The sequence below is a fragment of the Pelophylax lessonae genome, assembly GCF_965119305.1.
Source record: "Pelophylax lessonae genome assembly, chromosome: 3".
Classification (NCBI taxonomy): domain Eukaryota; kingdom Metazoa; phylum Chordata; class Amphibia; order Anura; family Ranidae; genus Pelophylax; species Pelophylax lessonae.
Genome location: NC_138770.1, coordinates 351,457,905 through 351,485,720, shown reverse-complemented (window position 1 = coordinate 351,485,720; position 27,816 = coordinate 351,457,905). Strand labels below are relative to the sequence as shown.

Below are 27,816 nucleotides of genomic sequence, written 5' to 3'. Positions count from 1 at the left end.
ATTGTGGGAAAGTCGGAGTCACTAAAATAGCAGAAAGGGGATTTTTAACTAATAACGCCAATGCTAAAAAGCTAAAAAAACTCACTACAAAGTTACTGGCTTTTTTTTTTTTATAACGCCTAGTGTGCATGAGGCATAAGAATTTGAGGACATGCAGTTTTAAGATCGTGGTGTGTAAATCGAGATTGCGTTTTTTTAACGCTTAATCTTGCAGCGTTAAAGCATGATAGTGTCCAAAATGCCTTGGTATGCTGACACCTTAAGAGTTCCTTTTACTGGAACTAAGGGACCAAACCCAACCCCTAAAAAACAACCCCACACCATAATACCCCCTTCACCAAATGATTTGGACCAGCGCACAAAGCAAGGTCCATAAAAGACATGGATGAGTGGGTTTGGGGTGGAGGAACTTGACTTGCCTGCACCTCAACCCGAAAGAACACCTTTGAGATGAATTGGAGTGGAGACTGTGAGCTAGGCCTTCTCTTCCACATCAGTGCCTGACCTCACAAATGCGCTTCTGGAAGAATGGTGAAACATTCCCATAGACACACTCCTAAACCTTGTGGACAGTCTTCCCAGGAGAGTTTAAGCTGTTATTGCTGCAAAGCTTGGGCCAACCTAATATTGAACGCTACCGACTAAGACTGGGATGCCATTAAAGTTCATGTGCGTGTAAAGGCAGGTGTCTCAATAATTTTGGTAATACAGTGTACATGACTGCCCCGCATTCATGGGGAATTACAAAAACACAGGAATTTTAAAACAAATTGACATGGAAATGATCAGCCTTTTATACAACCTCAATTCCAAAAAGCTGGGATGCTGTGTAGAATCTACATAAAAACAGAATGCAATGATTTGCAAAAATTACAACAATATTTTATTCACAATAGAAAACATATCAAATGTTTAACCATTTGACCTTTGGAAGGTTTACCCCCTTTCATAACCAGACCATTTTTTACTATTCGGCACTGTGCTTCTTTAACTGGTAACTGCGGGATCACACAATACTGTACACAAATGAAATTCAAATATTTTTTTCGCACAAATAGAGCTTTCTTTTGGTGGCATTTGGTCATCACTGGGTTTATTTTTTACTATACAAAATAAAAAATATTGAAATTTTGAAAAATATTATTTTCTACTGTGGGTTTTAAATCATATCCAATAAAATCGAATTTCTTCATAAATTTAAGCCAAAATGTATTCTGCCACATGTCGCAAGTGCTAGCGGTGATCGGGGCAGACACTGCATTTTTGGGTACACTAGTATAGTTCTGATCGTGATCAAGAAACTGATCCATACAGACACTATACTAGTATTGGCGATTACAGTGTAACTGCGATAGTGTGGTGGGAAATCTGGAGCTAACTGGGAGGGACACCGACGTTGCTAGTGACACTAATACAGTGATCAGGTATAATACAGTACACTGTACCAATGACACTGGCTGGGTGACCAGAGAGATGAGGAAGGCAATCAAGGGGTTAACTGTGTGCCTAACAAGTGTATACTTTTACTCACTGATCTTGCTGGGTTTCTCCTTGCTTTCAGTTCTGAACAGCAAGTGAAAGCAGGGAGAAATCCAGCCAGATCTATGTGTTGTGTTTACCACAACACACCACATTTGCCACAGCCAATCAGCATATATATAGCCCAAATGATTGGATGTACCCTGCTGACAAACATGTGCCGTGTCCAATCACAGCACAGGTCAGCAGGGGGAATGTGTGCTTCTAAACCAGGAAGTACAGGTACGTTGCGGTGCTTGGGGCAGAGGTTAGAACTTGTACCATTAGGTCATTTTGAAATTTATGGCAGCAACAGGTCTCAAAAAAGTTGGGACAGGGAAACAAAAATCTAGTATGTGGTACTAACAAGAAAGAGCTGTAAGAACATTTTGCAACAGGCCAGTAACATGACTGAGTATAAAATGAGCATGCTAGAGTGTCTCAGAAGTAAAGATGGGAAGAAATTCACCAATCTGTGAAAAGTTAAAACTTGTTGGAACAGTTCAGAATAATGTTCCTCAACATAACATTGCAAAGATTTTAAATATATCATCATCTACAGCACATAACGTCAAAAGATTCCAGGAATCTGGAGAAATCTGTGTGCAAGGGACAGGGCCAATGCAAAATACTGGATGCCCATGATCTTCAGGCCTCAGATGGCACTGCATTAAAAAAACAGGCATGATTCTGAGATGGACATCACGGTATGGGCTCAGAAATACTTCCAAAAATTACTGTCTGTGAACACAGTTTTCTGTGCCATCCAAAACTGAAAGGTAAAACGCTATAATGCAAAGAAGCCGCCACATCTGAATATGATGCAGAAACACCGCCGTCTTCCCTGGGCCAAATCTCATTTAAAGGATAAGTTCACCCCTTTTTTTTCTAGAATCCAGCTCTCCTATGTACCAATAAACCATTAATGTACTTTGGTTGCAGAAAAAAAAAAAATTGGATTTTTGACCACTTCTCTGATGTTCACCGACGGACACAGCTCCTGATTCTTCTTAACCATTGGGTTATCCTGCCCCCTACAGGAGTAGGATACTAGGCAGGAGGTATACACCTACACAGCTATAGGCACTCAGTTTTGTTAAAAGCAGTTTCAAAAGAAAGCCAGTTCCACAGAGGGATGGGTACTGTGTCCGTCATTGAATGCAGAGAAATGTATTTTACAGTAAGTCAAAAATCCCATTTTCTCTCGTTCTTTGGCAGACACAGGTCCTGATTCTTTTTAACCATTGGGGCGTCCCAAAGCAGTGTTAAACATGAGGAGTAGAAAAACAGCAGAAAAAAACTCCCAAGGCTAACCATAGCCAACCAGGTAACATTGAGCTCAACCAAAACAACTGGAGCTCACCTGAAAAAACATACACCCTCAACGAGGACCAGGTTCTCTAAACAGCAGCCTGCAAAAAGAAGCAGCCGCAGATGCCAACACATCCACTTTATAAAACTTTGTAAAAGTGTGCTTTTCTCTGGCTTACCTTATCCACGGGACGATTAAAATCTTGTCCGTTTTTTTAAATTTTTAACATGATTTTCCGATTGCATCACTTCTTGTAGATCATCTCCCAGATATCTTCACTTTCTTGTTGCATCACCGAAGAGGCCATAATAGGATGTTCACCACTCTGGACCACAGCTCCCTCGTTACAATACCACCTTCCAACCACTTTTTTTACAATATGATTGTACAATTTACTTTAGATCTCCCATCAGCTTTGTGGTACAAGGGCCTGTCTGATTTGATACAAACTGAATGAATTGTTCAAGTGTGTCATCCTTTTTTGTATAGTTCTGGTAAATCTCAAGGTAAATCTAAAGGAAATTGTACAGAGATTGTACAAGCAGATTGCATAGTATTTGAGCATCATTATACAAGTACATATGAGGGAGTGGACAGAGACACTCAGTTATCAGGCCTCGTTCACATCTCTATGTAGCGAAAGCGCACATTTCCGCATGCGTTTGTTTTAGGTGTTTTGGAGCGTTTTCACTCGTCACGCATAGGGCAGCCAATTCCCTTTAAAGGGCTGCCCTACACGTAACAATTGCCCTGTTTTTTTGAAACAGAGCATGGTGTGTTACCACAGTTTTTGGTGTGTTTGCTGCACTCAGGGAGCCTTTAACGTGTAATGACCTCACTAACATGATGCGTGTTTGCAGTGTTTCTAAAACGCATGGCAAACGGTGCATTTTCTGTGTGAGTTACCATGCATTTGGAAACACATGTGAATGGAGCCTCATTGTTCTTGCGTAAATGCACCAATATATGGGATGCTGTGCAAACATAGTTGATGGGTGAAGGGTGTGCGCCAATGAGGTCAGCTGGTAAACTTCTTCCTGTATCTTTTCTCTATCCCAAATCTACACGCCAGCAAAAGATAAGCTTTCTAAGAAATACAGCAAGTGCTAAGGTAAGGCTTTGTTCTCAAAATCAAAGAAATCTTTTATTTCTCTTTTGTTCATTGACGGACACAGCTCCTAAATCTAACCATTGAGTTATACTGCCCCCTACAAGAGTAGGACACCAGGGAGGAAAAAGCTTGACTACGCCTATGGGCAGTCTCAGGGGGTATACACCCACACTCCGCTATAGGCACTCAGTTATTTTCTGCCTAGTAAGTGGTAAGGACCTAGTTCCTTGCTGGGATCTCTGGTCATAGCAATTTTTTTTTTTTTTTTTGCTTTTAAATGGATTTTTTCCTATCTTTGTTATTTTGTTCCTGTGAGGATCTACTATCAACTGCTGGACTGGGCATTGGACTGGATAATCTAGATTCAGAGGTTCCCCCCAGTCTGGCCAGTAAGCGCATGCAGGCCTCAGCTCTGCACTAGGTCGGCCGCGACATAGCCCCACTGGACGGGGACTGGCCTGCGAGTTAAACATCTCGCAAGGGCGCATAAGACCTGGCCTCAGCCCGAGTTGCAGCGTTCCTCCTGGCCGACAGCCACCCACAGCCTGATGGCGCGGTGGTCTGTCAGGAGTGGTGCCTACCCAGTTCCTGGTATGATAAGTAGCTGTCCCCCCCTCTATCGCTGGAGGGTTTTTGGGGTGAACGTGGGCCCCTCCCTGGGGAACGGAGAAGCAGAACGGAACTCCCAGCATGGAGCCAGTATGAATGAACTTCACTAGGGCTGTTTGTCAAAGGGGATTCTATCATGCCTGCCCTCCCGACAGTAGTGCCTTTCTCCTATGTGAATGCCTGTACCATGTAGTGCACTGGATTAGTGCACTTTTTGAGTTTAAGTGAGTTTCTTTCTTTTTATGCAATAAAATATGTTCATACGGAAAGCACTATGATCGCTCTCATTGTATTTTAAATGCATGTGACGGCATTACATTCATTAGAGGAGGATATCTCTTTGGACATGACCTAAAAATTTGATCCCTTAAAGGAGGCTGAAGTGCTTTTTTGATCGAAATAGTAGGTCAACACCTCAAGGTAACAGGCTAATGGTGGTAGTTAACAAAAGTGGTTCTGCACTATACTGAATGTATTTTTTAACCTGTGAGAAGTTTCGGTGTAGAGTACTACACTCACTTTAGAGGAAGGCTAAATTCTAGGACTGCATACATTTCTCCTAATGAACTGTATTCCCTATCATTAGGGTAGGACAATAACTGTTTACTTGTTTTCTACTTTGTCATTTTTAAGGTGGATCCCAGTATACACATTTTATATACTTCCAATAACTGTATAACAGTTATAGACTCTACAGTCTATTATATTGACATGCAAGTAGAGTATGCAGGGAGCACTCTCCCAGGTGAAAAGTGATGTGTGCACTTAGGTTCCTTCCAAGCTCGTTCCCTGGTGTGCTGTTACAGCCATGGCAATGGGTTATTCTATCTGGACTGTTCGGTTATTTTTCAGGGGAAAAAAACTGCTAAATAATAACTGGAGATCAGTTGTGTCAGGAGGGACAGAGCTGGGAATTGTGGGGAGAAGATCTAGCTGCTGTGTTCCTCGGGGGAAAAAAAAAACTGCTAAATAACAACAACTGGAGGTCAGTTGAGTGTCAGGAGGGACAGATCTCTGAATTGTGGGGAGAAGATCTAGCTGCTGTGTTCCTTAAGAAAGCCAACGGGTAAATGCCAGCACCCAAGCCCACTATCCTGTTTGGGTGGAATTACTTTTTGCCTGTTGAAACAATTCATTTATGCTATCCTGGTATCAACTCCTGTCTGGATAAACCTGCAGACACACACAGGGGGAAGCAGGCCACGGCACCTGCCTTGTGCTTTGTGTTCTGAAAAGAATGTGTAATTAAAAAATTACAATGGAATGGAAGGCATAACACATGGATATATCACTTCTCGTTTGTTCTTTTTTTATATCCTAGGTTTGGATTAAACGCATGGTAAAATGTCAGTAATAACCTAATATTCATTTCGAGGGTGTGTGCATGGAAGGCAGAATACACAGTGTAAAGTTCTACATTTTATGTCCTGCCTACAAACTTCATTTAGCCAAAAGAAGGAACAGTGATCCATGCTGTGTAAAAAAAAAAGCTTTACACACTTAAACAAAATCCACTCATACACCCATTTTACCTCTGGGAAATTTAGAAATGAAAACTTGCAGTAGGGCTTATTGTGATGACTGGCTTTTTGGGCATTTCTCCTCGAATTGTTGATGAAAACCATGAGCAGTAATTGTGATACATTGTGATGCATCGTGGAATCGAATCAAATGGAATCGTTGACCAGATAATCCTAATCTAATGGAATTGTGAAACCAGTGAAGATGCGCACCTCTAACGAACATGGCTTCATAGTAGAAGAGTCTGGGTACTTTATTATACAGAGAACACTATTTGTATTCTTCTTGTATCTTTTATGGCCATTGTTTATTACGGAGATAACCTCTTCATTTGAACAATTACTAGCTTGCCAGTGTTCCTGGCTCTTAAAAGGGGAAAAGGTGTTACGTGACCTTTACAATTTAAAGGTCCTCAATAGTCCTCATTTGGTTCACGTCTGGATTGGGTTGAGAAGAGCACATATTCGAGGAGAAATGCCCAAAAAGCCAGTCATCACAATAAGCCCTACTGCAAGTGATCATTTCTAAATTTCCCAGAGGTCAGCTATAAGAATATATAATGGGTGTATGAGTGAATTTTGTTTAAGTGTGTAATGCTTAAGATTTATGTCACTTTTTGGTTGAAGACGTTTCAAGGTTTAAATCACACGGGCTGAATTTATGTACTGCCTGGAAAGTTGCACATACATGTTTAAATCTTTGTCATCATTTGGGACAAAGGATTTTCAAGTTTTTTTGTATGGATTCAATTATTGTAAAAATTTTGACTCATTTCGATTTTCACTAGTTTGTGTTTTTATCACATCGCTGGTGATGAGTTTTTTCATGATTTCACATGGCACATTTGTGCACACATTTTACACAGAAGGGTAATTGATTCTGAGTGCTGCAGCTGTTGTCTTTAATTTTAAGATTATTTTTTAGGGTCGCAAAGTTTTTATTTATATAACTGAAATCACAGGTATGCTTAACTGGCCTGCCTGCAGTCCAGATCTTTCACCAACTGAAAATATTTGGCGCATCTTTAAATGAAAAATGCAACAAAGACGACCCAGGACTGTTGAACAGTTAGAATCCTATATCAGTCAAGAATGGGACACCATTCCTCTCATAAAACTCCAGCAATTGGTCTCCACAGTTTCCAGATATTTTGAGTGTTAAAAAAGAGGGGATGCTATCCCGTTGTAAACAAGGCCCCGTCTCAACTTCTTTGAGATGTGTTGCTACCATTAATTTCATCATAGTGACCTTATTATTTTTTTTTTAAGTGGTACATTTTCAGTTTAAACATTTGATATGTTTTCTATTGTGAATAAAATATGGGTTTTATGAGATTTGCAAATCATTGCATTCTGTTTTCATGTAGATTTTTTTGGAATTGAGGTTGTACGTTCTTTTATATGAAAAAAACTGCAGGAAAGAACTTGTAGAAGCAAAAACATTGTCAACTTGCCTTTTGTTCTCTAAGCTCAGAGCTGGATCCATCACTTTCTTCGAGGCTGAGCAAGTTTATATCACTATGAATAAGAATAAAAAGTAATGTGTATACAAATTTTATTTTACATGATTTGTTTTCATTTATATTTGTAATATTTTACACAGTTATAAATGTCACATGGTATAATGGTTGCTGTTTGTGTTCTATTATAATAGATTACTGTTGATTTTAGTCCTAATTGCACAGTATGGATGCAAAATAATGTGCTAATCAATCTTGGCTAAAATCATGAGATTAGGAAACAAACCAAAAACATTTCTGCATCGTCTATTGATTTTACTGAGATCAGTGATTTTTCGTCTTACCTTCTAATAACTGTACATTACTACAAATCCTGGCTGTGCAAACTCTCTCATATGCACCTGCTGGTATCCTTACCAATATAGCATGGTGCCACCAAACCCCTAAAAACACTTGAGCATTTACTGTGTTGGCCCTAAAAATGCAAATCTGTGGCTGCATAATTCCATATACCTCACATAAAACAATATAATCCTTAGAAATTATTAAAGTGGTGTTTTAGACATATCAAAAAGCATTCCTTCTTATAGCATGCAAACGGTTTTAAAAGTTAAACAATTTTACCAATGAAAGCTGCAGGTCTGAAAATACCTGTGGCTTGTTAAATACTGCTGTCAGAAAAGCCTTTCATTGTAATACATGGTCCATGTGTAATAAAGCCACCAAAGGACTATAAAGTGTCTGACATTTGTGAACTGGGCCTTTAGGTTGCCAAGTGTTTAGGCTGCTGGTTTTAGGTATGAGTTTCCCTAGCACCATCAACCTACTAACCTGAACAAACATTTCTGGGTCTACTGCAAAAATGCTTACAGAAAGGGAGAATGCAGGGATGTCTTCATCAATGTGTTGCTGCTCCTTCATTGTCCAATTACAGGCTAGAGTTGCTTCTCAACAAAAGTGGACTGCCTAGTTTGAGCAAGCTGGTAGCTATGCCTAGATCAATACTGGATGAACGTATTTCCCAATCATTGGCAAATAAAACAGTTCACATATGTATTCCTAACTGTGCATTAACCAGTTGTCACATGCATATTTGTGGCAGCATGGCGGAGGGGACTGACAGCTACCAGTCACTGTTTAACCATTTGCCGACAATCCCACACAGATACACTGCAGCACGGAGGCTCGGCTGTGTATAATCCCGTAGATTTATGTGATTATGTGCACGCAGTGTCGGCGGCACGCGCACCGCGCTCCCGCTGTGATTAGGTACAGCGAAAGTCAGACTGTGGGAGGAGTGGTGGCGATCGCCACCGGCCTTCCACTATCTTCACAGAAACTGACAGAAGACCTGCCTGCTTATGTAAACAAGCAGGCGGTTTTTCTGTCACACAGGCAGAGAGATCATGAGGTTCAGCTGAAACCCCGATCTCTCTGTGCCCATCAAAGAGCCCCCCCCCCCCCCCCCCCACAGTCAGTAAGCACAAACAGGCATACATTTAACCCTTTGATCACACCCAGTGTTAACCCCTTCCCTGCCAGTGTCATTTATACAGTATTAATTTATACAGTAACAGTGCATATTTAGCACTGATTACTGTAATAATGTCACTGGTCCTCAAAAAGTGTTAAAAATGTCAGTTAGGGGTCCGATCTGTCCGCCGCCCTGCTAAAAAAAAAAAAAAAAATCAAAAATCGCTGAGCGCCGCCAATACTAATGCAAAATAAATAAAAAGTCCAAAAATCCAAACCAATTAAAATACGCTTTCTGGGTTTTTTTTTTTTAAACCAAAAATATGTAGCAGAATAGAAATTGGCCTAAACGGTAACAAAAAAAATGGATTTTTTTTTTATAGGCGATGTTTTATAGCAGAAAGTAAAAAATATTGTGTTTTTTTTTTCAAAATTGTCACTTTATTTTTTTTGTTTATAGCGCAAAAATGTAAAAACTGCAGAGGTGATCAAATACCACCAAACGAAAGCTCTATTTGTGGGGAAAAAAAAGGATATCAATTGTATTTAGGTACAGCGTCGCACGACCGCGCAATTTTTCGTTAAATTGGAGTGCCAAATCGCAAGAAATGGCCTGGTCATTAAGGGGGGGGGGGGGTAAAACTTTCCGGAGCTGAAGTGGTTAAAATCAATAGCTGGTTGGATGGGTTCAGAATCAAGAGATCACTGTGACAGGCAAATATTATATCACATGATCAGGAAGCCCAGGAAATGCCTCTAGCATCAAGAGCTCTTTAAAGGGCTGTCGGGTGCTTGAACGGAGCTCCCTTCACACCTTTTTACGATCCATTGTGGTTCATTAACATATTTCAACAGCCAAAAATAAACTAAAATTACCCTTTTTTCATGTAATGAGGGTGAGGCAGAAGTGTGTCTTTTGCCTACATACTTTTTGCTAAAAGGTGTCCCCATCTCCCATCTCAGAAAGTTGGGAGGTATGTAGCAGCAAGGAGAGGAGAAAGCCTACAGGATTGTGGGATAATGGAAGTGCAACTGTTGTTGAATGTTCCCCTAAACAGAAACAAGCATTTGCTAGCAATGCTGTGCATATGGAAAGTAGGGCATCAACAGTCCAGTCCTGCTGTGGTGTCAAAGTGTAATCAGACCACTGCATGCACAGCTGAAGATTTGAATGAGCGATGTGCAGTCCTGATGAAGAAATCTAATGATGACCTAACAAAAAGACTTGGAGCTTTTAAGTAGTAGTAGTAGGACAGGGCTTAACAAATTTGCTTGAAATCCAGGAGCCAGCTAAAAAAAAAGTTAGCCAATTTTTTCCCACGCATGCCGAATGGACGGCTTATGTCAGACACATTCAGACACAGGCTGAATGGCAACCAGTTTTTAATGAACCGGCTGATGTTGCGCGACATTCGACCCGTGTGTACTTGATGGTGTGATGGGCAGCGGCTCACTAGGGAAGGGCAGTGCTGCAAGTTGGAGGCGATAGGAGATCCAGTAACTCATGCCACCTTAGGCCCCTTTCACATGTGCACCTCCGCTAAGTGGAATCCGCTTGCTCAGTGGGTATTTCTCTGCTAATCCCCATTAAACAGGTTGATGACAGGTCTTCTCCGCTCCGCTATAAAGAGCGACAGAAGAGTCCCGCTCTCCTCTATGGGGGAGTCAGATGGAAACTGACTGCCTGTCCATCTCAATACGATGCCATCTGATTCGATCCGATGGAAAGTAGGACCACCATCTGTCTGTTTTTGGCCAACAGGATCGGATAGTGGCGGTTGTCAACGGACATCCGCCACTCCATAGAGGAGACTGGAGGGTCTGATCAGGTCCGCCTGAAAAACTGACAGGCGGACCTGATCAGACAGCCCATATGAAAGGGGCCTTCGGCTGGGTGGCATGAGAAAAAAAAAAAATAATAATTTTAATGGAAAAAATTAAAATAAATGAAAAAACTGTTTCCATCTTTGTGGGTTTGTAAATGGAACTGAGGTTGTTCCGACCAGCTGCCCCACACTCCCTGTCCACTCACCGGTAAGGACAGGGCGACAGATCAAGCCCTCAATATCTTCAACCTCTTCAAGCAGTGAGAGCAGGCAGGGAAACCCTCAGCGCCACCAGTGACTGCTTGCTGCAGCCCCAGCCACAACAAGAGGGCGCCAGTTCCCTGATGTAAGCATCTTCCTACAGCAGGCCGCAATTACCGGCCGGCGCAGCATCTTAGTCCGCGCACCCGTGGGTGGGGGGGCGTGTGGGGACAACAGACATCCCAACTTGCAGAAACTAATTTCAGGGAGGTGGAACTCCGGGCCCCCCTCCCACCACCAATTTAACACAACCAGAGGATGATAAAATGAAATGCAAAGTATACAGAGGTTTACTTCTTCTGAGAGATAGTAAAGGAAAGCTCTAACCACCATGACCACATCAGTAACTTGAAGTGGTCATGGTGGTAGGAGCACTGCACATGCTGGGATATTTATAATTATACAAAAAGTGGTCACTTTCCCCACCTATAACTGGTCTAAACAGCAAGGAGCACTGGAAGGGCAAACGCATGTCAAAAAAGCCAAGGACTGCAGATATCTGGGTGCCTTGCCGGGGCCTACAGCTTACGCATGTATTTGCAAATGTGTGGAACCAAACCCCTGTTTTTAACGCATACTGTTACACAGGTTAATTTGGTTGGTCGCAGGCTGGTTAGTAAAATTTGACTGGAAATTCCTTGGCTTTTTTGAAATGCGTTTGCCCTTCCAGTGCTCCTTGCAGTTTAGGCCAATTATAGGTGGGGGAAGTGACCACTTTTTGTATTGTTATATTGGTCAGGCAACACACTGACACCTTTGCGGCCATTATGCAATGTGCCTTTAAGGAGGGGTGGGCTCCCTCCAGTCACCTGTCCTCCATCTAGCCATCAGAATACATGTGCTCCAAGTGTGGAGACTCTATAAAATGTAGAGTTAAGGACTGCACATATCAGGGTGCCTTGCCGGGGTGTCTGCAGCTTACGCATGTGTTTGCAAATGTAGAAACTAGAGAGAAAACAGGTGTATCCAAAACAACTGACCCTGAAATGGCCCCATAGGACCCGTGTGTAGAGACAGGATACACCCAATGTGGGACTTTAAAGGTGGGGTTCACTTGGTATATGTAGATAAATAATAATGAGAGCAATGAAATGAAATACAATAATTTTATTGATACATAGATAACATGAAATATGGACCACCAGAGATGCAAAGCATCAGTACAGATATTAAAAATTGTGCAATAAAAAGGGAATGGGATTAAGAACCATATCCTAAAGCAACCGGGTCACACAGGTCCGACATGTTTCGCCGCCATTTGTGGGCTTCTTCAGGGACCATAGATACTGGTGACCTCCGAATAGGTTCTAGATACAAATTATATATTATAAGTATCATATATACAGTTTTATTTTAACATTGCAAAAAGGTTTAGACAAAAATCATTTATATAGACATGTCAAATCAGACACTCGCCAATATAATAAAATCCGGGGCACAATTAATAGATCAATGGCAAATGGCATAATCTGCAAGTCCATCCGGAGAGTGCTCACACTCCTGGGCTAAGTCCAGCTAGGTATGTCCTCATAATGTGGTAGAAACTGGACCGAATAGTGCCAGACCACGGGGGTTAATAGAGCGGCCAGCAATAAAGAAGATTAAATCTCTGCCTCCTTAAAGTCAAGCAAAAAAAGGAAGAAGAAAAAATTGGCATAAAAAAATCCATCAATGTATACGTGGTCTGGGATGGCGTCTATGTAAGCCAATATTGCCAGACCACTATTGTTATCAAGGTTTTAAGCCAATGAAGCGGACATAAATTGGGCAGTATATAGAGATAAGAAAGAAAAAAGTGCTTGATTATTTGGTCAAAACTGATGCCCAAATAATCAAGCACTTTTTTCTTTCTTATCTCTATATACTGCCCAATTTATGTCCGCTTCATTGGCTTAAAACCTTGATAACAATAGTGGTCTGGCAATATTGGCTTACATAGACGCCATCCCAGACCACGTATACATTGATGGATTTTTTTATGCCAATTTTTTCTTCTTCCTTTTTTTGCTTGACTTTAAGGAGGCAGCGATTTAATCTTCTTTATTGCTGGCCGCTCTATTAACCCCCGTGGTCTGCCACTGTTCGGTCCAGTTTCTACCACATTATGGAGAACATACCTAGCTGGACTTAAACCAGGAGTGTGAGCACTCTCCGGATGGACTTGCAGATTATGCCATTTGCCATTGATCTATTAACTGTGCCCCGGATTTTATTATATTGGTGAGTGTCTGATTTGACATGTCTATATAAATGGTTTTTGTCTAAACCTTTTTGCAATGTTAAAATAAAACTGTATATATGATACTTATAATATATCATTTGTATCTAGAACCTATTCGGAGGTCACCAGTATCTATGGTCCCTGAAGAAGCCCACAAATGGCAGCGAAACATGTCGGACCTGTGTGACCCGTTGCTTTAGGATATGGTTCTTAATCCCATTCCCTTTTTATTGCACAATTTTTAATATCTGTACTGATGCTTTGCATCTCTGGTGGTCTAGATTTCATGTTATCTATGTATCAATAAAATTATTGTATTTCATTTCATTGCTCTCATTATTATTTATCTACATATACCAAGTGAACCCCGCCTTTAAAGTCCCACATTGGTGTATCCTGTCGCTACACACGGGTCCTATGGGGCCATTTCAGGGTCCGTTGTTTTGGATACACCTGTTTTCTCTCTAGTTTCTACATGTATTAGGGATGTGACGAGTGTTCCCTTGGTTTAGTGACATTTGGAGTCTGGCACTAATATTGGTCTTACTGTATTTGCAAATGTGTTGAACTAAACCCCTGGTTTTAACGCATCCTGTTAAGACAGGTTAGTTTGGTTGGTCGCAGGCTGGTTGGTAAAATTTGACTGGAAATTCTTTGGTTTTTTTGACATGGGATATTTACAATGTATATGTATACATGATATTTACATGTGCTGTGGGCTAGTTGCACCCCTAGCACATGTGACTTACTGCTGGCGGTTACTGCTGGTGAGTACTGCTGTGGGGTACTGCTGGCGGAGTGTGTGAGGAGCGGCATTGGAGGAAGCATGCAGAGCCGATGATTCCTGTATTTCTCAGTCTCCTCACATGCGGAATGCATTTAATATCCCTCCGCCTATGACAGGACGGAGCCGGAACTATACAGGAAGCATCGGCTCCATTCTGACAGCTGACACAGATAGCCGGGATATCGCACGACACCAGCGGGTATCAGGGAGCCGCAGACCATATGCGGGAGACTGAGGTTGTTCCTGCCTCTCTGTGACCCCGGAAATGAGGAGCATGTTGTCACTTCCGGTTCAGCCTCTTTGTTTACTTGCCCGTTAGTGGCCAGGAAAGCAGCCACTCAGACTGACCTGTGTTTGATGTGTGTATTGGAGGCCAGAGGAGAGATTTGGGGGTCTAGTACACCCCAGATCTCTCCATAAAGAGGACCTGTTACGACCCATGTTGTTCCAAGGAATATTGTGCATCCCTTGTGATAGCAATAACATTAATCCAAAAAAAAAAAAAAGTGTAAAAAAAAAGTGTAAAAAAAAAAACAAAGTTTTGTATGAAATAAATAAAAAAAAAAAAAACGTAAAAGGCAACCCCGTCCCCGCGTGCTTATGCGCAAATGCAAACACATACGTTATTCCCACATACATATGTAAACAATGATCTCACGACTTATGTTATTGTCGCAAACGTCAGAGCGGGAGCAATAATTCTAGCACCAGACCTCCTGTGTGACTCTAAACTGCTAAACTGTGAAGGCGTTTAAAGCGTTGATTATGTAGAATTTTAAGCACTGTAGTTTGCCGCCATTCCACGGGCATACCAAATTCCAAAGCATGACATGTTAGGTATCTATTTACTCAATGTAACATAATCTTTCACATTATAGAAAAATTGGGGTAAATATTGTGTTTTATTTATTTTTTTAAATCATTAAAGTGTACTTTTTCCAAAAAAATTGCTTTTAAAAAACCGCTGCACAATTAACGCATTATATAAAAAATTGCAAAACCCATCATTTTATTCTATAGAGCCTCTGCTAAAAAATATATATATAATGTTTGGGGATATAAATTATTTTCTAGCAACAAAATATAAAAAATTATATTTTATAAATAAAGATTTTTACATGTAGAAGTGAAGTGTCAGAATTGGCCCAGATGCAAAGTGGTTAAGGTATAGCCCAAATTCTTACTCTCCCTGGCAGGTAGAGCATATCTTATGAAAATTATATTCATGCTCCAATTGTTATACTTTCTCAAAAATTCACTGGTAGTGGTCTTAAAGTATTCTCCATTGTTAACACAAAATTTTGATATGGGGGGGGGGGGGAGACTGCTCACCAAGAATAAAAAGAATACGTCTAGAACAATTACAGCACCCAAAAGATAGACAGGGGGGAAGTCATAGTTTTGCCGAATCTCTGGCTGTATTACTTAGCCAGACAATTGCAGCATAGGTCCAATGGTCTTAGTATATTCTCCTACTTTCCTAGCTGGTACAGTTGTATTGCACGCCCTCTAGCTCCCAACAGAAGGCCATGAATCACAGTCTTTTTGTAAGCCCAACACACTATTCCTACTTATAGACTGTTACACAAAATCTGGGTTAAATTGAAGCAAGTCACGAGTCATACGGTCAATAGCCCCATTTAGCATAACTTGGCCTAACCCGAACTAGCTAAGCTACAATACACTAAGTGAAAATCCTTTTGAGTGACACACCTACCGCATATATTTGAAATTGGTCACCTTTTCCCTTTTGACACTTTACGATCCAAGTTTAACCTACCGAAAAATATGTGGTTCTACTACTTACTATTAAAACATGCCTTCTCCACTCAGAGCCCATCAGAACTCTGGCGTTCCTCCCCTACCCCTATTTTTAATCACTTGCAAACAGCTAAAACTACTTAGGGGCTCCTATTGGACTATTTGGATGAACACCCGAGTAGGGAAAGTGAGAAATGGTAATGAAATGTTGAGGCCTTTGAGGAGGACCAATTGGAACCTACAATACAGGCAGGGTAGCTCAGCTCTTTTAATGTCTCTAATCGCATATCACAAATATATATTCTGCTCAGAGCACGCCCACTAAACTATATACTTTGTAATTGTAACAGAATCTTATATGTAGCAGGTGTCAACAGGAATGTGGGGACCTAATCCATATGCTATGGCGCTGCCCGAAATTACACTGGGTAGTCACTACTCCTAACTCTATTTCAAATCACCTTAGCCCCTGAACCGAAGCAATGCTTATTGGGAATCCTAGACATTGTTACGCAAGATGCCTTTGTGTTGGAAGTCCTCTCCAAGGTCCTGTTTCAGGCATGCATGGCTAATCTCATACATTTGAAGTCGGGGAACTGTATGCGATAGGATAGGTTATTTATTTACATTGTGGGTGCCCTGACAAGTTTGATAAACATAGGGAAGCTTGGTTAGCTACCCCAGGTCTTGCCCCGCTCTATTTGGTACTGTATAGATTGTTATAATTAACCTCACACTAGGTCTCATGAGTGTAGCACTCTGTAGTTGCAAAGGTTTGTCTGCCATGTCTATATCAGAAGGTGGTCTTTTCTTTAATCTTTTTTGAAAGTTAATGCTAGAACAAGAGATCTACGGTCTTATTTATGATCCTATATTACTTTTTTACTACATTGTACCGCTTTTACGCTTTTGTAGTTTGGTTGGCTGTACACATTGCTCATTCTTTACGCTTTGAACGTCAATGAACATTACCTCGGATTTAAAAACCAATAATAAAGATGGCGGAGACAATAGAAAGGCAAGGCTTTCTCAAGGAAAAAAAAGGCTGTTAACTGGTTTACTTTTCTAAAAATAAATGCACGTTTTTGCAGGGAAAAAAAAAAGCTGAGTTAGACTTACCGGTAACTCCTTTTCTGAGAGTTTTCCAGGACAGCCCATGAGACCTAGGGCTCCTCCTACAAGGACAGGAAACGCATTAAATTGAGTGAGTTACCGGTAAGTCTGACTCCGCTTTTCTCAAGTCGTCTTCCAGGACAGCCCATGAGACGATGAGCCAGAAACTTACCAGTCTAGGGATGGACTACTGCCTGGAGCACCTTTCGACCAAATGCCTGTTCCTGAGAAGAGAGGAGGTCCAGGCGATAATGTCTAACAAAGGTCGAAAAGTTAGACCAGGTAGCTGCCTTACAGATTTGTTCTGGTGAGGCACCAGCCCCTTCGGCCCAAGACGCGGACAAGGCCCTTGTTGAATGTGCGTTGATAAACGGTGGAGCAACTTTTTTTGCTTTATAAGCTTCTGTAATAGCCTGCTTTATCCAGCTAGCTATGGTGGCTTTAGAAGCTCTATTACCCCTATGTGTGCCAGAAAAAAGTACAAATAAGGTATCACACTTCCTAAAGGTTTTAGTCACCTCTAGATAAGCCAGAAGAGCTCTTCTGACATCCAAAAAACTAAAATTCTTCTCCTTGTCAGCTTTTGGAGAACTACAAAAAGGTAGGTAGTACAATATCCTGTGCTCTATGGAAGGAAGTAGCTACCTTAGGTAAAAACCCTGGATCGGTTTTTAACACTATTCTATCCTCAAAAATCATAAGAAAAGGCTCCCTAATTGAGAGGGCCTGCAACTCACGGACTCTTCGAGCTGACATCACTGCAATAAGAAATGCAGCTTTCAGAGTGAGTAGTTTTGCTGTTAAATCCTTCAAGGGTTTGAAAGGGACTGTTGGAGAAAAATGCTAATGGCAGCAGCCTGCACTTTCAAAGAACTAAGGGAGAGACCCTTATCAACGCCCTCTTGAAAAAATTCCAGAATAGACGGTACATCCGGGGATGGTCTATGATTTTCAGCCAGCCAAGAGTTAAATCTCCTCCACACTTTGGAATATATTGCTCTTGCGACAGGCTTTCGACAATTGATCAAGGTCTTCACTACCTTGTCTGAGAATCCCTGGGAACTTAGTATCTGCTTTTCAGATACCAAGCTGTCAGTTTCAAGGACGTGATGTGCGGATGGGATACCGAACCCTAAGTCAACAGGTCCTGGCTCAAAGGCAGAGTTATTGGAGGTTTTGAGGTTAAGGCCTGTAGGCGTGAAAACCATGGCCTTTTGGGCCAAAAGGGAGCGATTAGAATCAGATCGGTATCCTCCTGGAGAAATTTCCGGAGGACGTCCGAGATTAGCCTGACTGGAGGGAAGGCATAGCTGAGTTTGAAAGACCAGTGGTTTGCAAAGGCGTCGATCCCCAGGGACTGATCCTATTGGTTCAGGGAAAAAAACCTCTTTGTTTTGTAGACCTCTTTGGTGGTCTGCTAAGACATTCTGAGTCCCCTTCAGATGAAGAGCTGAAATGGAGGCAAGATTCATCTCGGCCCAAGAGAATATTTTCTGGGCTATGAACTGCAATCCCCGACTCCGTGTACCTCCCCATTTGTTGAGGTATGCCACCGTTGCGATGTTGTCGGATCGAATCTGCAGATGACTTCCCTTTATGTCTATCTGAAAGACCTCTAAGGCTTTTTGTACTGCCATGAGCTCTTTCTGATTCATCGAAGTCTGCGCTTCTAGCGGGGACCATTCTCCCTGTGCTAATTGGCTCTGGAGATGTGCACCCCACCCGGAAGAGCTTGCGTCTGTGGTTATTCTTTGCGATACTTGAATAACCCAGTTCAACTCTCTCGTAAGGTGAAGTGGCGATCTCCACCACCATAGGGTTCTTTTTACCCTGGGGGGGAACTTTCACATTCAGTTCCAAGGAATCTGGAAATCCGTCCCAGTTTAACAGGAACCATTGGAGGGGACGCTGTTAAAAAAAAACAGGAGGTCACGAGGCCTATGACTCTTGTGATGTCCCTGAGTGAGACCCACTGGTTGGTTTATAAAGAAGCCACCATTTGAAACATCTTTAAAACTTTGATTTTTGTGAGAAAAATCTTCTGATCCAGAGAGGAGATCTCGTATCCAAGATATGTCACTCTCTAGGAGGGTGTTAGGCAAGATTTCGGTTTGTTGATCATCCATCCTAGTGACCCAAGGAACTCCTGAACTGTCTGGAGGTCCTTTTCCAGTTTCTGACCTGAATCCGCCACTACTAGGAGGTCGTCCAGGTAGGGGATGATCAGAATGGACTTGTCTCAGCAGGGCTAAAGCTTCCCCCAAGACTTTGGTGAAGATACGAGTGGCTGAGGATAACCCGAAGGGCAGCGTCTGAAATTGATAGTGTCTGACTTCCGGCCCTAGCTTCACTGCAAGTCGTAAGAACTTCTGGTAAGCCAGGTGAATGGGGATGGAAAATAAGCATCCTTTAAGTCCAGTGTTGCCATGAAACATTTCGGATACAGCAGACTTCCTATGGAATGCACCGATTCCATGCGAAAATGCTTGTACCTTATCGAGAGATTTAAAGTGTGTAGATTTAAAATCAAACTATACCTCCCTGAGGGTTTTCTTATCACAATGATGTGGGAGTAAAACCCTCTGCTCTGTTCCTCATTTGGAACAGGTATCAATACCTTTTGATCTACTAAGTGACCGATCTGGAGACTTAAAGCTGAGTTCCGGCCACTGGTGTGAAATTTAGCTAAAAATACCCTCGGGACAGTCAGGGCTTGTACATTCCACAATGGATAGCCTCTGTACTGCCCCGGGTCGCACTTACCTTTTAGAAGAAATACTTACCTTGAAAATTTCTTCTCCAGCGCTGCCATCTCGGATGTGGGCAGCTGAAGCCAGCGCGTCCTCTTCCGTGTCCTCTTCTCCCAGAATGCGCCTGCACCGGCCCCGCTCGTCACTTCCGATGCGGGCGCGTCATCCCTCCACAGCTTCTGGGCATGCCCAGAAGCTGTTTAGCAGGGAATGAGGTGCAGTCGCATTGATTCCTGGGAGCGACGACGTTCAGCTCCCAAGAATCAATGCAAAGAGGAAGTGACGACGCGGGCCGCGGCCACAGAGGGAGGAAGTGGAAGAAAGGTGAGTTTATTTTCTTCAATAACAAGGTAAGTAAACAAAAAAACGTAACTATCCATTTCTTTTTCAGGTGACCAAGAGCAAGCGGATGGCCCAAAATCAATTATGTCGATTTTGTGGCCGGAACTCCGCTTTAAAGCAGCTGCTTTGACTCGATCCCTGGGTAGACTGGTAATAGCCTCTCTGAGGGTTGGGAATTGAATTCCAGATCACCGCCTCTCCTCCCCTGGCCCGACTCCCGCTGTGTCCGAATAAAGCGGGAGCGAGCCTCTGGCGGCGTGCGTGCGCCGCTAAGGGGAGGAGTCCAGCGACGTAGGTCTACGTCGCTTGACCCAGGAGAGCCGCACTGCTGCAGTAGTATCCATGTGAGCGGTCGGCAAGCGGTTAACATGGCTTATCAGAGGCAGCGTATATCTGACTCTTGTGTGCAAACGTCTGGGGGGCAGACACAGAGGTGCAAATAGAACCCAAAAACAATATATGTTTCAACGATCAATTCATCAAATATTTAAAAGTTAGCATAGAAATTTCAGAAAGTCACTATTAAAGAGGAAAGTAAAAAAGATTGATGAAAAGGGGATCTGCTTACTATAAACATCTGACATAGATGGATTAAATCGGCGAGTAGTTAGGCTGTGTATCTATTGCCGTAGGTAAAAAAATTCACATGGTCTATACGAGCTCGCTAAACATATATCGCAATATATCCCAAAAATCCAAATCAGAATTGGGTATATAGTGTATATGGAGACATCTAAAAAAGCATAGAAAAGGTAAATTTATTCTGATTAGCTGTATGTTAGTATTCAAAAACTGTTATCCATAAAGGTACCATATCTAATCCTGAATATTTGAAATAGGGAAAAATGTCCATATTTCAAATATGCTCCACATACCCAGCTTTGATTTGGATCTATGGAATATATAGCTTGTACAGACCATGTGGATTTTTTAACCTACAGCAATAGATACACAGTCTAACTACCCGCCGAATTATCCATCTATTTCTGAAGACTACGAAAGAATCCTGGGTGCAAAGTAGGGCCCAATGTCAGAAAGATGGGTCTCCGTCAGAGGTCATGGGTCTTACAGCAGTTCAATGACCCAAAGCACACATAAAAAAGCACCCAGAAATGGTTTAAGACAAAGCGTTGGAGAGTACTGAACTGGCTAGTGATAAGTCCAGATCTAAATCCCATAGAGCAACTGTGGAGAGATCTCAAAACAGCAGTTGGCCAAAGAAAAGTGGTCCAAAAATGCAGTAGAGAGGTGTATGAAACTCATCGATGGTTACAGGAAGCAATTTATTTCAGTAATTTTTCCCAAAGATTGTGTGTGCGGTCAAATACTAAATTGAGGGTGCCAATCATTTTGTTCAGTCCATTTTTGGAATTTTGTGTTGAATGTGTCCCAGATTTGGCTTTTTGTTTCTCCACTTTTTTGTGTCATACCAATATGAAAAAAAATAAACATGAGAATGCCTAAACATTTGTAATTGCAACAATTTTCTGGGCGAAGTGGTGCATTATTTGACAAATGCAGGGATCCCAATAATTTTGGCCATGACTGTATGACAGGAATGAGCCAGGTCACTCGGGAATTATTGAGGAACTATTTTACAAGTCTCTCTAGGTGAAAACAAGTGCTTTTTAGGTACACCACTAAACCTGATCCTTACCTGAGATTTTCATCAGGCAGTCAGATCTGGCTGTTCATATTTAGGAAAAAAAAGTGTCTGTTTGCAGAGTATTCACCATCATGTTCACACTATGTATGAATGTATGTAGTGAAGGTGAATTCTTTAAGGGACAGTCCATCCAAAAGCTGATGTTTCGGTTTTTGTTAGATGTTAACTTTTTTTGTAACTAAAAATCTTATATTGCCACAGAAGTGGTGTGATCTCTGTGCTTCTTCAGAGGGTAGAGCAACCCACACACATGCCAGTGTCCTTTGTATGCATTTTCTCAGGAGCTCTCCCCTGAGAAAAGTTACCAATGCTACAATGTATTTATTAATTTACAGTAATTCTGGACCAGTAGGATTTGCCCCCTTAATGACCAGGCCATATTTTTAGCGATTCGGCACTGCGTTATTTTAACGGAAAATTGCGCAGTCGTGCGACACTGTACCGAAATAAAATTGATGTCCTTTTTTTCCCCACAAATAGAGCTTTCTTTTGGTGGTATTTGATCACCTCTGCAATTTTTATTTTTTGCGCTATAAATAAAAAACAGCGACAATTATGAAAAAAAAAAAAAAAAAAACACTATATTTTTCACATTCTGCTATATAACATTTTCCAAAAAAAAAAAAAAAAAAAATTAAAAAATCAAAATGTTTTCATCATTTTAGGCCAATTTATTTTCTGCTACATATTTAGATATTAATACATATAAAAAAAAATATTAAAAAAAAAGAAAATATATAAATATCGCAATAAGCGTATTTCGGTTTGCGCAAAAGTTATCGAGTCTTACAAACTAGGGGAAAGATTTATGTTTTTTTATTTTTTACTAGTAATGGCGGCGATTCGTGATTTTTAGCAAGACTGCGACATTGTGTCGGACAGATTGGACCCCTAACCTGCATTTTTAACACTGGGGGAACCAGTGACATTACTACAGTAATCAGTGCTAAAAATATGCACTGTTACTGTAGTAATGACATTGGCAGGGAAGGGGTTAACCTAGTGGGTGATCAAGGGGTTAAATGTAAGCCTAGGGGAGTGTTTCTAACTGTGGGGGGAGGGGCTTTTGAAATTATAGATAGAAACCGGTGATCCTATATAGAAGGATCACAGGCGCTCTGTGATCCTTCCAGAGAGAAGAATGGCCAGCTGTGTTTACAACAGCTGCCCGTCCTCTCTCAGCAGTGAGCGATCGCCGGCCAACTGCATCGGCATCACTGCTGCCGAGTGGGGGCAGGAGAGCGACCCCGCACGCTTGCCTCCTAGCACCAGGCGTGCGACCGACGTACCCCTACGTTGGTTCACGCAGGAGGGGTTGCCTGCAGCAATACAACTGTGGCTGGTGGTTTTTAAGTGGTTAAAGGCCAAGTTCACCTTCAGGAGCAAAATGTGCATTATTTTTCACTACAAGAGCCTGCAAGTCTTGCACCTGCGATCTGTGGATCATGAATGAAATGTCAAGCTCCTGTAAACATGTCCTCCTGCTTTATGCCCGTACCTCTGAATGGGCTTTCATTTAGAAATTTGAATGACATGTGAATAGACTAAGAGTACAGTAATCAGTGTGCTCGCAGTCCAATAAGAACTACAAGCCGTCTGCTGCCGCAGCAGACGGGACTTGTAGTTCATTCATACACAGATCACTGCAACTAAATGACGGGCGAGTGTGCAGAGCCCTTAATCACATTGATATTAAATGTGACAGTGGCTGCCAGGGAGAGGAACTCCTCCCCTGCTGGCACATGGAGGAGGGAAACTGAAACCTATTACACTCTAAATACAGGGTAACATGCAATGTGGTCCAAAGGTGAATTTCTTTTCTGCTTTACTGATCCAGGGAATATCCTATTGCCTTTTGGGGTATCATGAAGGATTTTTCCCCCCCAACTAGAGTAAATTGGATCATGCTTTATTGTGGTTTTTTTTTTTTTTCCTTCCTCTGGATCAACTGTTGGTATAGGATAGTGCAGGGGTCTTCAAACTATGGCCCTCCAATTTTTCAGGAACTACAATTCCCATCATGCGCAACAGCTGGAGGGCCGTCGTTTGAAGGTCCCTGGGATAGTGTAAATGGAGGTTTTACAGGTTGTGTGCGGTTTTTCTTTTTCCCTCTTTTGGCTGAACTGGATGGACTTGTGTCATTTTCCAACCAGAATAACTGTAAACATTAGATGTCCCTATACCCCCCCCCCCAATACAGGGCTCGACAAAACCTAGGCGCAAGGTCGCAATGGCGACTGGAAATTGCACCCTGGAGCCTGGGTTACACCGCAGCAGTGATCGGGATTCTTCCCACGTGGCCCAACCAGCGGGTGCGCGGACTAGCATCGGGCTGGGCGATAATGGAGGCAGCAGCCTGCTGGAGGGGGATACAAGTTATGTGAAAAGCGGCACCCTCTGGTGAACGGTGATGTGATGAGCACGGCTTGCTCTCACTGCCTGTCCACCCCCGACATCATCTTCCCAGGTTGACAGCTGGGCTTGATCAGTCTCCCTTTCCTTACTGCTGCTGAGGGTACAGGGAGTGCCATCTATCAGCACAGCCTATCAGTGCTTATCAGCGCAGTCTATTAGGGTCGCCTGCCAGTGCCACCTCATCATTGCCCATCAGCGTAGCCTCGTCAGTGCCTTTTTTTTAGGGCTGCAACTAACGATTATTTTCATAATCGATTAGTTGGCCGATTATCGGATAAAAGCCTAAACAAAAAAAAAAAAGTTGGTGGAAAATTTAGTTAATATACTTGAATATCTATATGAAGTGGTAAATCTAAATACCCAGCTATATAGTTGGATATTTAATCCACTCTGAGACAGATATATGTATTGTTAAAGGTTTAAATGTGGTACATAGACTCTAAGATCAACATTTTTAAAAGAACTAAAACACAGTTTTGCAAATTTTCAGACCAGATTGGTATAGAATATTCATGATAGACTCCCTTATTATTCACGATAGACTCCCTTATTAACAGGCGGGTAGCTTGATACAAGCTCCCTGCACCTGCTGTCACTTATGCTGGCCATAAACCAACTACATTTTTTTAGCAAATTTCTAAAAACATTCATCTGATTTGCTAACCATTAGTGGGGTCTATTCTGTGTTCGTTGTCAACCACAGTGACAGGAAAATTTGAAGGAGCAGAATAGAAAAATTTCTCGATCAAACGAATCTTCAAATAGTGTATGTGGTTTTTGCTCAGAAGTTATATTCATTTTAAAATTGAATGTTAAAAGCAAGTGGAATTTTCAAACACTCTTCCATTCAACGAATATACAAATCATTTTTGTACAAATATAGATGCAAATATTTTTTCAAAAAATCCAATACATGTATGGGTAGCAGAAGACCTTCAGTAGCAGCAGCATGCTTTTTTTTTTTTATCACCGGTCATGATAGGGTTAAAAAAAATAAAAAACAGCCCTTTATAGTAAAAAAAACAGCAGATATCGGTACTGTAATATAATTATAATTTCTACTGTGAAACAGTGAAAGTATTATATCTTGTATCATGTGTTTGTATATAAAAAAATATGCACAGAAGTCGGATATGCAGGATATTTTAACTGGGAGTCAGACATGAAGCTATATGAAGGGTGGAGGGGGAAAATCACATTTTTACATTAAAGTACTACTAAAAGCTGAGACTTTTTTTCATGGATATAATAATTTTAAATATAATGCACAATACTTGTAAACTTTTACTTAAAATGTAATTGTAATGCCTTATATCACCTCTAGTATATCGGCCTCCACCTTCTCTGGGTTCAGATGCTGATCTTCCCTGCACAGAGCCCTTAAAGTTAGTGATCGACCGATATCGGTTTTTCGTTGCCGGTACCGATATTTTGGCCAATGCATATCGGTATCGACTGATATTTTTGTACATTTAAAAAACATTTTTTTTTTTGGCAAGTACTTTTGTGGAGGGTTCTGGGGGTCTAAAAGACCCCAAACCCCTCCTCTGCACTAAAGCATTCAAAATGCCAAGTTTTGCCGTTTAGAATGCTGTAATTTTTTTTTTAATCTGGCGCCAGACAGTACTCGGAAGTGATGTCACTTATGACATCACTTCCAGGCTTTTGCATGGATACCCGATCAGAGCCAAATGCGGCTTTGGTCAGGTCTTCGGCGGACGTGCAGGCTGGTCTCCCGGTGGGAAAGAAGACCCTAGTGAGCCGCAGAAAGGCGGCTGGAGGTCCCTCCCGCTCCTTGTAATGACAGCCAAGCGGCTTTTAAGCCGCATCGGTTGTCATTACAAGACAGCCGACCGTCAGCTATGGATGCCGGTACCAGGGTGATGCCTCTAGCTGCAGGCATTACTCCGGTACATGCACTTTCCCAGAATATCATGCACTTTCCTAGAATATCAGCAATATCGGTAACCTCAGGGGCTGATTACGATATATCAGAAAAAGTGCATATCGGCCCTCGATATATATCAGCTTTGCCGATAATCGGTCGATCCCTACTTAAAGTGATTGCAAACGTTGGATTTTTTATTTTTTTAACAACAATCTTGTCATACTTGCCCCCTCTGTGTAATGATTTTGCACAGAGCAGCCCTGATTCTCCTCTTCTGCCCATCCCCCCCCCCCCCCCACAGCACTTCTGGCCCCTCCTGCCTTCAAAGTGCCCCTATAGGCAGCAGCAAAGTATAGTACTGTATAGACTATAGAGTGTCCATATACCAAGGTAAAAAAAAACCTCTGCCTTTAGAATCACTTGGTTTCTTCTCTCGCCCAGGACTACATTTCCCATGAGCATTGCTGCTCACACATTCACAAGTTCTCTGCCACCTACATACATGTATGGACGGTGTACTGAGCTGTATGTGCGTTTCACTGTATTTTCTGATATGTAAACAAATAATGCATTCTGTATGCAGGACAACTAATCGGCTGACCAATTAATCGATTACGAAAATATTTTCATAATCGATTCGTTGTTTCAGCCCTACTTTTTTTTTCATTTTTTTTTATCACTTTGCATTAGGCGTGAGCAATTCTTATTGCCCGACGCCCCAGACATGCAGTTCTGGGCACTGGGCATCGGATTTAAAAAACTAGCTCCTAGATTCTAAGCAAATTTTTAAAAACCTGGATGCTCCTTAACCAGATCCGTTTCTGACAGGTCTTGTTTACAAATTAAAAAGAATCAGTTTTATCTAGAAAATTACTTAGTACGTACTTAAAAAAAAAAAAAAAATATATATATATATATATATATATATATATATATATTTTTTTTTTTTGCAAAAACCCTAGAGAATAAAATGGAGATTGTTGCAGTACTTTAGGTCACACTGTATTCGCGCAGCTGTCTTACAAACTTAATTTTTGGGAAAAAAAACACTTTTTTGAAATAAAAATAAAAACAGTAAATTTAGTCCAATTTTTTTCTAGAATGTGAAAGAGAATGTTACACCGAGTAAATTGATACCTAACATGTCATGCTTCAAAATTGTGCACGCCTGTGAAATGGCGACAAACATTGGTACTTAAAAATCGCCATACATGACGCTTAAAAATTTCTACAGGTTACTAGTTTAGAGTTACAGAGGAGGTGCAGGGCTAGAATTATTGCTCTTGCTCTAACGATCGTGGCGATACCTCACGTGTGGTTTGAACACTGTTTACATATGAGGGCGCGACTTGCGTATGCGTTCACTTCGGCATACTTTCATTTTTTTTTTTCCCCTTAGGTTGCCTTTTATATTTTCTACTTTTACACTGTCCCTTTACATTTTTTTTTCAACACTTTTATTCCTATTACAAGGAATGTGAACATCCTTGTCATAGAAATGAGCAGGAGAGGTCCTCTTTAATGTGAGATCTGGGGTCAAAAAGAGCTTAGATCTCACATCTGCATGAAAAAGAAATAAAAAAATAAAGTATATTTCAGCCCAAAAAAGGCCCTTTAAGGTCGTTGGGCGGAAGCGATGTATGATGTGGCTTTGGTCCTCCAAGCCATAGAGTCGAGTGGGGGCCATCTTGCCCTCACCTGACTTTCTGCTCCAGGAAGCAGAGAAAAACGGGAAGCGGCAGGAGGGGGTGAGCACCTCTCCCGCCACCCATTAAAGTGATCC

At 41.6% G+C, this 27,816-nt stretch overlaps 1 protein-coding gene across 1 annotated transcript in view; it reads right to left on the bottom strand.

Annotated features, from left to right (window-relative positions):
- The window catches only part of SENP6 (SUMO specific peptidase 6), a gene marked incomplete at its 3' end in the record, with an annotated part of 259,644 nt that overhangs the window by 213,510 nt on the left and 18,318 nt on the right, over nt 1-27,816 (bottom strand). The window contains 1 exon segment of the mRNA XM_082250891.1: nt 7,525-7,588. Coding sequence (XP_082107017.1) covers nt 7,525-7,588 — 64 coding nt within the window.